This window comes from Aquarana catesbeiana, linkage group LG08, assembly GCF_042186555.1.
Source record: "Aquarana catesbeiana isolate 2022-GZ linkage group LG08, ASM4218655v1, whole genome shotgun sequence".
Lineage (NCBI taxonomy): Eukaryota > Metazoa > Chordata > Amphibia > Anura > Ranidae > Aquarana > Aquarana catesbeiana.
In genome coordinates this window covers 276,888,712-276,904,469 of record NC_133331.1, presented here as the reverse complement: position 1 = coordinate 276,904,469, position 15,758 = coordinate 276,888,712, and the positions used below count along the sequence as shown (strand labels likewise).

The 15,758-nt window shown below is 43.5% G+C and overlaps 2 protein-coding genes across 5 annotated transcripts in view; one reads left to right on the top strand and one right to left on the bottom strand.

Annotated features, from left to right (window-relative positions):
- The window catches only part of LOC141106746 (uncharacterized), a 92,717-nt gene that overhangs the window by 63,743 nt on the left and 13,216 nt on the right, over positions 1–15,758 (top strand). The window contains 1 exon segment of the mRNA XM_073597674.1: positions 15,457–15,547. Coding sequence (XP_073453775.1) covers positions 15,457–15,547 — 91 coding nt within the window.
- LOC141106508 (uncharacterized) lies at positions 1,356–11,240 on the bottom strand. 4 transcript variants are annotated; one of them, XM_073597328.1, is made up of 7 exons: positions 11,094–11,217; positions 6,475–6,534; positions 6,271–6,383; positions 6,049–6,146; positions 5,815–5,923; positions 5,418–5,522; positions 1,356–5,260 (listed from the first exon to the last, which is right to left on the bottom strand). In XM_073597328.1, exons 3-7 carry the CDS (start codon positions 6,353–6,355, stop codon positions 3,510–3,512), a joined length of 2,148 nt encoding a protein of 715 aa, XP_073453429.1. In that variant the 5' UTR covers positions 6,356–6,383; positions 6,475–6,534; positions 11,094–11,217; the 3' UTR covers positions 1,356–3,509. The 4 variants fall into 4 exon arrangements, with proteins under 4 accessions (XP_073453429.1, XP_073453428.1, XP_073453427.1 ...); XM_073597327.1 differs by lacking the exon at positions 6,271–6,383 and having other exon boundaries at positions 11,094–11,240; XM_073597326.1 differs by lacking the exons at positions 6,271–6,383; positions 11,094–11,217 and having other exon boundaries at positions 6,475–7,772.

Sequence of the window (15,758 nt, the reverse complement as noted above, 5' to 3'; positions counted from 1 at the left end):
AACTTCAGGTTTTAGTGAACTTTAAAGCAGTTTGTAACAAAGTCTTAACAAAAAAAAAATTAAAAGCCAGCAGCTACAAATACTGTAGCTGATGACTTTTAAAATAAGGACACTCACCTGTCCAAGGATCCAGCGTTGTAATCGCCATTTATTTGCCGGTCTTTGGGTCCCCGGTACTGACATGTTTACTAAGGGAAGCCAGCTGTGACTCCTTGCAGCTTCACAGCCTCCTTCTCACTGCACAAGTGCGAGTCGTGATGTGCTTTATGATTTCCAAAGCACTATTCCCAACGCACACATTCCTGTAGAAATGGCCGTGTATAAAAGTATATAGTCAGAGGTACATAATGTCACCAGCACACCATGGATCTCCAGAGTGAGTCCCAAAGCTTTATTCGGAGCCTTGCAGGACCCCTTCATCAGGCATGTGACTATGTCACATGCCTGATGAAGGGGTCCTGTTAGGCTCTGAAACGTCGCTATTGCTGTAACGATGTGATTGCTGCATAAAGCTTTGGAACTACTCTGGAGATTCATGGTGTGCTGAAGACATTTTCTCGTGCTTTATGAATTGACCTGCAGCCGTCTGGGACCTGTGACGTGTCCCAGAAGGTTGCAGGTAGGGTGAGGAGGAGGGGGGGGGGGGCGAACTTTCACAATAAATGCCTAGGCAGTCGGAGCGGAAGTGAGGGTGGGTACCTATCAAAACTTGGTACCTGCTCCCCAAAAATAGAAAAAAAACAAAAGTGGGAAAAAAGGGGAGAAGGAAGTGTTAAAGCAGAAATTCCCTTTTAGGGTGAGCGGGACTGGGACTTCCTGTCCAGCTCCTGGAAAAAAAAAATCAAGCCAAGCTGAGCTCTGCTCATCTTTTCCAGAGACACAACAGAAAGTAAGAGTAAATCTCTACAAAGTAAGGGGAACGCCCCACTTTGACAGATTTCACTGAAAAAAAAAGTGTCCTTATTAGAAGATTATCCTGACTTTTTGTTCTGGTGGTAAATCTAAACTTTTGGGTTTCCCTTCACTTTTTGAAAGTGAAAGTGGTCACCAAGAACAATAGAGAGGATAACCCTGCGGAGTCACAAAAAGCAAATAAAAAGCTAGCAGTGGTTCTAATCCTTCCCTACTTCAATCAAAAAAAAAAAAAAAAAAGTTTTGGCTTTAGTTAAACTTAAACACATAAAATTGTCCCAAAACCATTGTTTCCCATAAAAAACCATGTCTTGGAGCCTGCACAGCAATCCACATAAATTCCTTTAATCCAGTCCAATAAAGAAAGTATACCAAATTAGTAAAGAAGAACAAAATGCTTGGTCTTTTTCTCTATCTGTATACTTTTAATTGCACTGAAATATATGAGTTTACATGAATTACCACCTCAGATCCTAGAAGAATTTATAACTGCCAAAGAATGACATACTGCATGCCACAGTGTCAATCAATCTGCTTAGCAGTAGATTTAGGTGCTTATCTTAGATACTGGTTTGGACATCGAAGGATGGACACCTAATGCCCCATACACACGGTCGGATTTTCCCATGGAAAATGTCCGATCGGAGCGTGTTGTCGGAAATTCCGACCGTGTGTGGGCTCCATCGGACATTTTCCATCGGATTTTCCGACACACAAAGTTGGAGAGCAGGAGATAAAATTTTCTGACAACAAAATCCGTTGTCGGAAATTCCGATCGTGTGTACACAAATCCGACGGACAAAGTGCCACGCATGCTCAGAATAAATAAAGAGATGAAAGCTATTGGCCACTGCCCCGTTTATAGTCCCGACGTACATGTTTTACGTCACCGCGTTTAAAACGATCAGATTTTCCAACAACTTTGTGTGACCATGTGTATGCAAGACAAGTTTGAGCCAACATCCGTCGGAAAAAATCCTAGGATTTTGTTGTCGGAATGTCCGAACAAAGTCCGACCGTGTGTACGGGGCATTACACCATGATGTACAGCCTGTGGTATAAAGGTGATAACTCTCCTATTCTTTAATCACTCGATTTCCAGAAGTTTTTACTTCCCTTCATGACCAGGCCATGTTTTGCTATTCAGCACTGCGCTACTTAAACTGGCAATTGCACAGTCATGCAACACCGTACCCAAATTAAATTTATATGATTTTTTCACACAAATAGAGCTTTCGTTTGGTGGTATTTGATCACAAACTAAGTTTTTTTTATTTTTTATTATATAAATGAAAAAAAACAATACATTTTGAAAAAAAAAAAAAGATATTTTCTACTTTCTGTTTTAAAACATATCCAGAAAAAAAAAATCAAAAATGTATTCTGCTACATATCTTTGGTAAAAAAAAAAAATCCCAATAAGTGTATATTGATTAGTTTGTGTGAAAGTTATAGCGTCTCTACAAACTATGGTATGTATGCTGGAACTTACACAGGTATAGATGCTACACTGTAATGGTGGTGATCAGCAACTTAAAGTGGGGTTCCACCCAAAAAACAAAAATACCTGGAAAAATTCTTAAAAAAAACAAAAAAACATTTGGATATTTTTTTTTTTTACTTACCTCTAAATGCCTGTTGCTAGGTGGTCCCTCGTAGTCTGCCTGTTCCTCTGCCTGGGCTGGTGACATCACTTCCCCCCAGGCACAGGAAGGGCTCCGCTCTTCTCCCTCCCTCCTGTCAATCATCTGGGACCCATTACAGGTCCCAGGTGATTGAGCGGCCAATCACAGCGCGGCGCCGCTCGCGCATGCGCAGTGGGTGCCAGGCTGTGAAGCCACAGCCTGGCGCCCACAGTTGAAATGCCGGCGCCGACGAGCGAAGGGGGGGGACGAGCGGGGCTTCGATCCCCCGCATCGCTGGACCCAGGGACAGGTAAGTGTCCAATTAAAAGTCAGCAGCTGCAGTATTTGTAGCTGCTGACTTTTAATTTTTTTTTTTTTTTGACGGCCCCCCTGGGTGGAACTCCTCTTTAACTTTGTGATTGTGATAGGGTGGCAGGCAATCTGGCTCTAACTGACACTATCTGGGAGAGTCACTAACTGACACTGATGTCGCTAGTGACACTAATACAGTGATCAGTAATAATATTGTACACTGACACTGGCTGGGAAGGGGTTAACTGTGTGCTTAACAGTGTTTATGTGTGCTGCTTTTACTTTCTGATCAGGCTTTTTTTTCTCCCGCTTTGCCGGGAGAAGAAATAGCCAGATCACTGTTCCTATGCACACAGAGCTCTGTCTTTTTGTAAACACAGAAATCTGTGATTGGACACGGCCAATCTGCAGGGGTCGGCAGGAGGCACATGCATGTACAGCAAAATACAGGTACATTGTTCAGCCTGCCTGTGTCGCCCACAGTAAATCTACTGTGGTCGGGTGACAAGTAGTTAAGGTGACCTCTGTCCACAAGTCAATGAATCCAATATCTTCCACAGAGGTGGGGAGATGACCAACAACCTTCTGGCATCCCCATCTGAGAAAAACTGCTCTACAGCAATCGCTGTGTGTTAAAAAGCAAGCAATAACTGTGCAGTATCATTGTGCAACGTGTTCCTCATCTTGGATGTCCAGAAGCTCCTCTTTGATCTGAAAGTCTGCATTTTGAGACATGTCACTAGGTAGACCCGAAGAATTTCCAATGTGAGAATGTTGGTGGATGATAACTTTAGATTTCCTGCCAAAACACTCTCCACACTCAGGACACACATAGGGCTTCTGCCCTGTGTGGATCCTCTCATGCTCAGCCAGATTGGATTTCTGCCCAAAGCTTTTCTTGCACTGAGGACACGAATATGGCTTCTCTCCAGTGTGATTCCTTTCATGAGTAGCTAGGTTGGATTTCTGGGTGAAAAGTTTCCTGCACACAGAGCATGAGTATGGCCTCTCTCCAGTGTGAGCTCTCTCATGAATAGCCAAACTGGATTTCTGGCTGAAGGTTTTACCGCAGACAGAACAAGCATATGGCTTCTCTCCCGTGTGGGTTCGTATGTGTCGGAGAAGAAAAGCCTTACAGGCAAAGTCTTTCCCGCACTGGGGACATGAATATGGCTTCTCTCTAACTTGAACCATCTTATGACAGTCCAAATGAACTTTATTTACAAAGCTCTCTCCACAGTGAAGACACAGACAGTCTTTTTCACGCATATGAATGATTTTGTGACGGTGTAAACGGGTTTTATCAGGAAAGCCTTTTCCACACTCAGAACACAAATATGGACGGTCTCCTCTGTGACTGCGTTCGTGCTTACTAAAGTCGGCCCTCCGAGCAAAGCATTTTCCGCACTGAAGGCACGAATATGGCTTCTCACCTGTGTGTGTTGTCCAGTGGTAATCTAAAGCTGATTTAGTTGCAAAACCCTTCCCACATTCTGAGCAGGAATGAGGCTTCTGGTCCATGTGAATTATTTTGTGGCGGTTAAGACCGGCTTTATCTGCATAGCTTTTTCCACACTGGCTGCATGAATATGTTTTTTCTCCAGTATGAACTCTGGCGTGTTTATTAAGCTCCGCTTTTAGGACAAAGCATTTTCCACACTCTGGGCAGGAAAAAGGCCTCTGACCTGTGTGCGTCATCTGATGGTAAATAAGAGATGACTTGGTCACAAAGCCTTTCCCACACTGGCAGCATATATATGGCTTCTCCTTTCTGTGAGTCCTCTCATGTTTAACGCAGTCCACTTTCTGAGTGAAGCATCGTCCACAGTCGGAACAGGAAAAAGGCTTCTCTCCCGTGTGGGTCCTCTGATGATTAACAAGAGTTGACTGTAGTGCAAAACATCTCCCACATTCAGAACACAAATACGGCTTCTCTCCAGTGTGCGACTTTTGGTGTCGGATCAGTGGACCTTTTTCAGCAAAACATTTCCCACATTCAGAACAGGAGTACGGCTTCTCACCGGTGTGAAGTCTTTGATGCGTAACAAGATTGCCCTTTTGGGTAAAACATTTACCGCAATCTAAACACAAATAAGGCTTTTCCCCTGTGTGAACTCTCTCGTGTTTGGCAAGATCAGATTTTCTTGGGAAGCTTTTCCCACACTCTGAACATGAGGAGGTTTCCCTGCCACCACGAACTGTTTGATGGACAATGGGAGCTGAATGATTAGAGGAAAACCTTCCATAAGTAGAGGGATCAGATGACGGACCTGAACTGTAAAGTACCACATTGAGATTTGGGGTAATGGGGTTTTCTTGGGGTGAATCTAATGTGATGTCATTATCTTTCCTCTGGCGATCTGAAGTGATAATGGAATGCTTCTCTGTGCTGTACCTTCTATAACGTCCATCTACAGAGAAAATAAAAAAAATGTTAATTTTTATTTCTAAATTTTACTTTCCCTCCACCAGTTCTGACACATGATTTTCTGAAAACAGAATCAATCTACTCATGGTCCATATTATTCAAGTAAAGTGTGAATATGTTCCTTATTTATTTTTTCTCACCTGTACTGATCCATATAGCACTGTCCTCCCCTTTAATCCTCAAACATGCTTCTTCTTCCTCCTCATCTTTGACATCTCTCTGAGTCTCTCTGGTCTCTCCGGGGTCTGTAAATAAAGATGAGAGTGAAGCCCCCTGTACTGAGATGTATGAGAGACCCCAGAGAGTGTGTGTGGGGGGAGACTGGTCACGTCTCTTGGCTGGTAACACACAATGACATGATGTGAGGAGGAGAGCCGGAGTCTAATAGAGGCTGATGTCTCCTGACTCCCCCACTGGGCACATACTGTCTCCCCATTACTGTCTACTGACAGAGGAGAGGGGAGAAGAAGAGATTGTTGTAGTGACTGAACAAGGAGAATCTGGGACTCTTCTCTGGGTTTAGTGTTTATCACTCACCTGTGCTTTTCTTTGGAGGAATTTCCTTCTCCTTACATGAATCATCACCCTTCACATATGTCTCTTCTTTGTCTTCTTCTTTTACTTCAACTTTTATAAAATTGTTATCCTTAAGAAAATAAACATACAGAGAGTACATCTAAAAACATAGAAATAGTTTAAACATCTTACATTTTCTCTGTTATATCTCATTGATAAATTATCATCCATTATTTGCCCCTTGTGGTCATCTACCTGATCCTCCTGAGGGATCTCCTGATGTTCCTGTGTGGAGTCCCGGGAATACAGAGGACGGGGACATCTCTCTGGGGGATTTCTGTTACTGGATCCATCTGTAGGAAACACACACACTGACTGAATACATTGTTTCTATGTCTTTATATCAGAGGATGTGTGTATCTAGGGGGATCCTCAATACTCTTCTCTTCTTTACAAGAAATGAAAGTCTCCTCTTACCCGGTGATGTGAGGGGCGGCCGGTTCTCCATCATGATGTCCTTGTAGAGATCCTTTTGTCCTTCTATATAATCCCACTCCTCCATGGAGAAATAGACAGTGACATCCTGACATCTCATAGGAACCTGACATACTATCTCCATATATCGGAGGATGTGTGTATCTAGGTGGATCCTCAATATAAGAAATTAAAGTCTCCTCTTACCCGGTGATGTGAGGGATGGCCGGTTCTCCATCCTGACGTCCTTCTACAGATCCTTGTGTCCTTCTAAATTCTCAAAAACAGAATAAAGTCGGATCAGATATAAAACTTTTCACTCCATCAGCACACTTTGTTGGTGCCACTATAAGGTGAGTACTGATCCAAATTTTCCATTTTACTTTACAATACAAAAACAATATGATGAAACAACACATCACAATAACCATACATGTCAATAACTTACTACAATTTGTTTAAAGCCCTTCACATGTCTCCACCACAGTCAATCGTATTAATTGTGAATATGTGTACGTCTATAGTACATATGCTACGCTCAGCCGATAGGACTACTACTGGGATTTTCACACACAACCATCTCTCGGGTTTACAGAGAATGGTCCCAAAAAGAGAAAATATCCAGTGAGCGGCAGTTATGTGGAGGAAAATGCCTTGTCGATGTCAGAGGTCAGAGGAGAATTGGCAGACTGGTACAAGATGATAGGAAGACAACAGTAACTCAAATAACCACTTGTTACAACCAAGCTATGCAGAATACCATCTCTAAAAGCACAACACATCGAACCTTGAAGCAGATGGGCTACAGCAGCAGAAGACCACACCGGGTGCCACTCCTGTCAGCTAAGAAAAGGAAACTGAGGCTACAATTCACACAGGCTCATCAAAATTGGACAATAGATTGGAAAAACGTTGCCTGGTCTGATGGGTCTCAATTTCAGAATTTGACGTAAACAACATGAAAGCATGGATCCATCCTGCCTTGTATCAATGGTTCAGGCTGGTGGTGTAATGGTGTAGGTGTATTTTCTTGGCAAACTTTGGGCCCCTCAGTGCCGATTGAGCATTGTTTAAACGCCACGGCCTACCTGAGTATTGTTGCTGACCATGTCCATCCCTTTATGACTACAGTGTACTCATCTTCTGATGGCTCCTTCCAGCAGGATAATGCACCATGTCACAAAGCTCCAATCATCTCACCACTGGTTTCTTGAACATGACAATGAGGTCACTGTACTCCAATGGCCTCCACAGTCACCAGATCCCAATCTAATAGAGGACCTTTGGGATGTGGTGGAAGAGGAGATTCACATCATGGATGTTCAGCCGACAAAATCTGCAGCAACTGAGTGATGATATCATGTCACTATGGAGCAAAATGTCTCCAACACCTTGTTGAATCTATGCCATGAAAAATTAAGGCAGCTATGAAGGCAAAAGGGTGTTCCAATCCCAGGACTAGCAAGGTGTACCTAATAAAGTGGTTGGTTAGTATATACTGTGTATATATATATATATATATATATATATATATATCTCAATCTCAAATCGCACTGCAATCACAAGACGCAGGTTTGGGTGCTATTCATTTTTAAAGACACCTAAAAAGAGATGTGTTTTTGCACGATTATCATGCGGCAATCATGGCATGAAGCTTTTCACCCAAAGAGGAGCACACACTTTTTTTTGGAGACAAGCTTCGCGGATTGTTTCCCGTGACCGCAGCGAGATTTATCGCTAATGAATGTCACCCAAACCTGTGTTTTGTGATTTCAGTGCGGTTTGAGATCCCAAAATGCCAAATGCGAATGGAGCCTTAAAGGATAAGTTCACTTTTGGAACATGTTCCACCTGTTTTTGGGTTTGAACATCATGTTCCAGCTCCTGCTGCCTCTCCCCCCAATTTCCCTTCCCCGGTGACAGCGGGTAAAGGGTTCTTCTCTCTGCACCCGCTGTCACTTTTTGAAAAAAGTGCGGCTGTGCAGGGCTCCGTCCATACAGTCGCGTCATTAATTTCTGCTAATAAACACACTACTAGTACTGTCTTCCACCGCACCAGACAAACTTGTAATTTTAATGGGCAGCGGGGGGCGCTGATGAGCACTCTCGTCGTCCACTGACATGCCCTCTGGCTTACAAACAGAAAGCCTACACAGAGGTACGGGCTGAAAGTCGGAGGACATGTCTGCAGGAGCCCACATTACACCCGTGATCTACTGATCTTAGGTGCAATTCTTTCCTGCAGGGAAAAATAATATGTGCATTTATTATTTTTTCCATAAAGGTGAACTAATCCTTTAAAGTGTGACTATGGAGAAAATAAAAAAAATGACATACAGTATATGATACAGTCTGTCAGCAGCATTAACTCACCACTTTTTTAAGTCCCCATCATAACATATATTACCTGGTGATCTGGCCAGTATGTCTGTTATTTTTCAGCTTCCTTTAACAGACCAAACTGTCCAGCAAAAGTGGCAGTTAGAGGGATGTGACAAAACATTTACCAATGACAGGGGTGCTTATAATGATCATCTAAATCTACTAGCCCATCTAACACCACCTTCTCCACTGATTGTCAATGCTGATGTCCACCAGGTGGCTACATTGCACCCCTGTAGATGCAATGTAGGAGTAAATGTAGCCACCCTAAGACTCCATGGGGTGGGTTACTGGCCGATCACCAGGTGAAAATAAAAGTAATGCGGCCATCACATCCGATAATTGGTAGGCTAGATCATATTACATTTTTGGGGGGTTTAGGTACACTTTAAGTGTTATCAACCAATGACTGCACTTCATGGTGAAGGAACTTCTATGGAAGTCCATTGTGACATCAGAACCAAAGAGATTGTAATCACCACCGATTGAGCCATTCACATCGTATGTAAAAAAAACTCATATTTAACCACTTGCCGACCACAATACGTATGTAGACGTTGCAGTTTGCAAGTGGTTTACCGGGTTTATGGATGAAGATATCAGCTATAACCAGGTAGTTTTCTATTCAGCCAGCGGTTGGCTTTCTCATGAAAGCGGTCCAAGCAGCTCATTAGCCACTGGAATGTTTTCAGAAGCATTGGTAGGGGGGTTCCCCCCTCCTCCCGCCAGTGTTTCCTGGGCTTACTGTTCTTACCGACGCGCCCAAGAAACGATCTGATGGTACGGCGGCTGGGCACAGAGGTGAACAAAAAACAGATCATCTTTGATCGCCTCTATGGTCTTGGAGGACCAGAGCGACATCATGACATCACTTCCAGTCCAGGGTGGAACTGAACAATTTTTTTGTTTTTTTTTTAGCAAAAATATACATTTTTTTTTTGATCTTTTGCTTTTAAAGGTAAAGGAGAACACCTGAGCAGACCCCACCTTATTGGGATAGTAGTTTAGATTTTTTTTTCAGTTTTTGTTTTAAGTTTTGTTTTGTCATTTTGTGAACTGAGACCACTTGGTCTAGCACTTGCAAGGGTCACTGTTGTATGTGTAATGCACCAAGAAAATCAATAAAAAAAATAATTTCCAAAAAAAAAAAAAGGGTAAAAGGAGAGATTTCGGTCTTGTAGTCCCCAGATCTCTACATAGAGAGGACCTGCCATCCTTATTTCTATTACAAAGAAGGGTTACATTCCTTATAATAGGAATAAAAGTGAAAAAAAAAATTAAGGGACAGTGAAAAAAAAAAAAAAGATTTTTTTTTTAAAGTGTCCCCCATCCCTCCATGCGAACGCATCTGTAGGTCGCGCACACATATGTAAATAGTGTTCGCACCACACACGTGCATACCTCCCAACTTTTTGAGATGGGAATGAGGGACACCTATCAGCAAAAGTATGCAGGCATAGGACACACCCCTTGCCACGCCCCCTTAAAGGAGAATTGTACAAAAAAAACAAGATTGGTTAAACCCACAAGTGCTTTTTTCTTACCACTAATATTCCTTTATATTGGCTTTTGGAATTTACAAATGTAGCAATTTAGAAATCAGATGAAAGGTTTAGTGCTGGAAAACACTTTTTGATAGATAAAAAGTGCATTTTATATACAACTATATAGATCAGATCAAAATGAGGGACACATGAGGAGGAATGAGGGACAGAGGGACATTGTTCCAAATCAGGGACAGTCCCTCGAAATCAGGGACAGTTGGGAGCTATGGATGTGAGGTATCCCCGTGATCGTTAGAGCGAGAGCAATAATTCCAGCCCAAGACCTCCTCTGTAACTCTAAACTGGTAACCTGTAAGAAAATTTAGAGCGTTACTTATGGAGATTTTTAAGTATCTTAGTTTGGCACAATTCCATGAGTCTGCGCAATTCCAAAGTGTGACATGTTAGGTATCCATTTACTCAACGTAACATCATCTTTTATAGAAGGGAAAATATTGTTGGGTTTTTTTTTTCCCAGTGTATTTTTTTCCCCCAAAAAATTGCAACTGCAAATACCGTGATATAAAAAATTGCAAAGATCACTATTTTATTCCCTAGGGTGTCTAAAAAAATTAAAAAAAACAATGTTTTGGGGTTCTAAGTAATTTTCTAGCAAAAAATACAGATTTAAACTTGTAAAAAAAAAGTGCCAGAAAAAGCCTGGTCAGCAAGGGGTTAAACTCGATCTGACCCCACATGAATGCAGCACAAAACATGGGTTGTGCCTTTCTGGAGAATACGTCCCCAATAACATCACCTCCAGCAGAGCCCCCCATCTAATGTTCTACACATCAGAGGACTTGTAGGAATATGATGATGTGTGGAGGTGACATGATCCCCCCATCCAGTCCACACACAGTGCTGGGACCCCCTTCTCTCATAATAAGAAGACATTATTACCTCCTCCTCCTCACTGGACACACACTCTCCACACTCACACTTGTAAGGAATTCATTCAGTAAATATTCTGGGTTTGTAAACTTAGCTACAAGAAAATGGCCGCCAAAAGCCCTCGTTTTTTTTTTCCCCCCTTATGGTGCGCACGCGCGTACCTATAACAACACGGAAGTATCAGGCCTACCGTGGAAGGCATAAGAGAGCCACTGACCGGAAGTTGCTGCGTCGTACAAACGCCAAGGCTCCTCCCACAAGGAAGGGCTCTTCCAGAGCAAAATAGACATAAACTAAAGACACTCCACTGTAGAAGCTTGGCGGCCATTTTTTCGTAGCTCAGACTGTTCGTGCAAAGGGGTCGGCGGCCATTTTGTTGTAGTCCCGTTGGGTGCAGAAGTTGTAGCAGTGTGAGAATGCTCCTGGAGGGGGTGTTATCTTGGAGAATGTGTGCCCAGTGAGGAGGAGGTAATCATGTCTTCTTATTAGGAGAGAAGGGGGTCCCAGTGTGGACTGGGTGGGGTGGCCTATGTCTCTTATATTAATAATCTTCCTGCAAGTCATCTGATGTGTAGAACATTAGATGGAGGGGCTCCTGAGGTTAGGCTGTAGCTAGGGTTGTTCTCATCCCTTTAAAACCGAACACATTTTAATTACACAGGTTCTGTGGCTGATTAAGGTGGTAATTAAACTCACTTGGTGCCTCATCATCAGCCTCAGAACCCGTGTAATTCATATATGTTCGGGTTTAAAGGGATGAGGTGGCAACCCTAAATGTAGCAAGAAGGTCAGGTGGTAGAAACCCCTCATGAAGTTTAGGATTTGTGCCCCGGAAGTACGGCAATGTCCGAATCCAGTATAAAACCCTCGCTCTTGCTGAGGGTCCTGCACTGAAGCTCCAACGATCAGATGTTTCCACAGAGCTGCTGGACAGCTCCAAGAATGATTTTGCTCTGCACCTTTTCTTGGCCGTACTCAAAAATGTGCTTTTCGACAAGCTTCTGAGGTCAGGTTACAACGTTGATAATGCAGTGGACATCCAAGGGTCTATGTGAGGTCAGGTTACAACGTTAATAATGCAGTGGACATCCAAGGATCTATGTGAGGGAAAAGCCCAGAATCTTCTCCAAGAAGCCGTAGTCCTGAAACTGAAAGGTCGACACTGTAGAATCAGCTCATTGTCATCCTATCAGACACGGGAGGCATGTAGATATAGAATATAGGAGATATTGTATATTCCTGTGTTCAATATTACGAAGCCCGGATGACTGAAAGAACCTAGAACGGGCTCAGGAATAGGATGGTCCCCCCAGAAGACAGACTGAGCTCTGGGGTCACTCTATTTTATTATTATTATACAGGATTTATTTAACGCCAACAGTTTGCACAGTGCTTTACAATATAAAGGGAGACAATACAATAAAATACAAGAGGTTCCTGCTCATAAAAGCTTACAATTTACTAGGGCGAGGCAAGTGGTACCAAAGGTAATAACTGTGGGGGATGAGCTGATGGAAGTGCTAAAAGTTCAGTTAGTTGGATGTGTGATAGGCTTCCCTGAAGAGATAAAAAAAAGCAGATAGGTCTAATACAGGCCCTGAAATACCTCCGTCCCGAATACTTGCAAGGAAGTCGAATAAAGTACATCTGTCTACACCTCCATCAAAAGTTCCTTGGACAATTTTATTTGACTTCTTTCCCAGAAGAGATGAGTTTTCAAGGATCACCTAAAGGTGGCCAGAATAGGAGACAGTCAGACAGATTGAGGTAGAGCGTTCCAGAGGATGGGAGAGGCTCTGGAGAAGTCCTGGAGATGAGCATGGGATGAGGAGACAAGAGAGCAGGGGGTTTAAGGAGGTTTTACATATTGATGTATATGTTTGAGCACTTCAATACCAGGCACTTTCGTCCCTTCCTGCCCAGGACAATTTTTAGCTTTCAGCGCTGTCGCACTTTGAATGACAATTGCGCGTTCATACAACCCTGTACTAGGGCTGTGGAAAAAATCGATTTAAATCTTGAATCGAGTTGAGAGGTCAAATCGATTCAAAATTTAAGCAAATCGATTTTTTTTTTTTTCACCGCGCAGGTCCTGAGGCGCTGCGGGCATGAGTTTTTAGGACTAGGCCGAAGCCGCGGCCTCGCCTAAAAAATCATGCCTGCAGCACCTCCGGACCGGCGCTGACATCGCGCCGGGCCTGAAGAGCTGCGGGCAAGGAGTTTTTAGGTGAGGCCGCAGCTTCGGCCTAGTCCGCGAGGCCGGACGACACAGACTAGGCCGAAGTCGCGACCTCGCCTAAAAGCTCATGCCCGCAGCGCCTCGGGACCGGCGTGGTTTCCAAAGAAAAAAAAAAACTCGATTTGAATCGTGAATCGAGTTTTTTTTAAGAGAATCGAAGATTTTTTTTTTTTTAGAAAATCTCCCAGCCCTACCCTGTACCCAAACTACATTTTTATCATTTTCTTCCCACAAATAGAGCTTTCTTTTGGTGATATTTGATCACCACTGGTGTTTTTATTTTTTGCTAAACAAACTAAAAAAGCCAGATTTTTTTTGGAAAAAAAAAACTTATGGGCACTGATAGGCGGCACTGGTGGGCGGCACTAATGGGCACTGGTAGATGGCACTGAATAGGCAGCACTGATGAGGGGCTACTGACAGGCATTACTGAGTGGCATCTGAAGGGCACTGACAGGCATTACTGATGGGGCACTGATCGGCACTTTTATGGGTACCGATTGGCTCATTTATTGGCACTAACAGGCACTCTTTATGAGGGTCACAGGCTGGCAGCTGATGGGCAGTGATTTGCAGCTGATGGGCACACCTGATGGGGCTGTGCTGATAATCAATATGCTGATTATCAGCACAGACCCCCCCTTCTGACAGGGAGAGCCGCCGATTGGCTCTCCCTGTCAGCGTGAACCGAGGAAAGCCGTTTACCGGCACTTCTTGGTTCAGGCAATGATCAGCTGTGACTGGTCACAGCTGATCACGTGGAAAGAAGCCTCCGTCAGAGGCTCCATACCACGATCAGAGTTGCGGTGTGTCAGACTGACACACAGCATATTCGATCGCCGCGCTGCGAGCCCCCTCGGGCGCACGCCTGCTTGTTATCGCGATCACATCATATGACGTCCGATCAGGATAACTAAACCACTTTGCCGACGTCATGTTGTTATGTGGCGGGCAGCAAGTGGGTAAAGAGCAGCATGTAAGCCTCTATGCGTGTACGTATTTAGAAAGCATTCTTTCTACTGGGGGTTTTGCAGGGGTCACCCCTAATTATTCTTTCCCTATAAGTTTAACCACTTAAGGACCAGCCTCGTTTTGGATTTTAGGTGTTTACATGTTTAAAACAGGTTTTTTTGCTAGAAAATTACTTAGAACCCCCAAACATTATATGTGTTTTTTATATATGTCACGCTTCAAAATTGCGCCCGCTCGTGGAATGGCGTCGAACTATTACTCTCAAAAATCTCCATAGGCGACGTTTAAAAAATTCTACAGGTTGCATGTTTTGTGTTACAGAGGAGGTCCAGGACTAGAATTATTGCTCTCGCTCTACCGGTCGCGGCGATACCTCACATGTGTGGTTTGACCACCGTTTTCATTTGCAGGCGCTACTCGCGTATGAGTTCGCTTCTGCGCACGAGCTCGTCGGGACGGGGGGTTTTTTAAATTTTTTAAAATTTTTATTAATTATTTTACATTATTTTATTTATTTTTACACCGTTTTAAAAATAAAAAAAAATGTGTCACTTTTATTCCTATTACAAGGAATGTAAACATCCCTTGTAATAGAACAAAGCATGACAGGGCCTCTTAAATATGAGATCTGGGGGTCAAAAAGACCTCTGATCTCATATTTACACTAAAATGCAATAAAAAAAGCCATTTAAAAAAATGACATTGAAAAAAATATGCCTTTAAGAGGCGTGGGCGGAAGTGACGTTTTGACGTCGCTTCCGCCCAGCAGTGTCATGGAGAGGAGTGGGCACCATCTTACCCTCACTTGTCTCCAGGCACAGGAGGGAGACAGACGCGATCGCCTCCGCCGCTACCGACGGCTCCTATAAGCAGCGGAGGGCACGAGTCGCGGCGGGAGGGGGCCTCTCCCTCCACCGATAAAAGTGATCTCACGGCGAATCCGCCGCAGGGACAACTTTGATCAGAAAGAGGCCTGCCGCACGAAAACGGTTATCCAGGGGTTATGGCAGCTAGCTGCTGCTATAACAACGATATCCCCCTTCAAAGTTTGGACGTACATCGGCGTGCGGCGGTCCGGAAGTGGTTAAAAAGATATCATTTACATTTTAATTTATTTGTGATATTTTGGATTTGTTGCAGTGGGAACTGTGGTAGTTATAGATTCATGAAAAGGAGTGGGAGTATATAGAAGGACACAAGGATCCATACAAGGACGTCATGATGGAGAACCGGCCGCTCCTCACATCACCAGGTAAGAGGAGACTTTTATTTCTTGAATTGAGGATCCACCTAGATACATACATCCTCTAATATAAAGACATAGAAGCATTGGGGTTTATTTACTAAAGGCAAATCCACTTTGCACTACAAGTGCACTGCAAATGCACTTGGAAGTGCAGTTGCTTTAGATCTGAGGGGGACATGCAAGGAAAATTAAAAAACAGCATTTTTGCTTGCACATG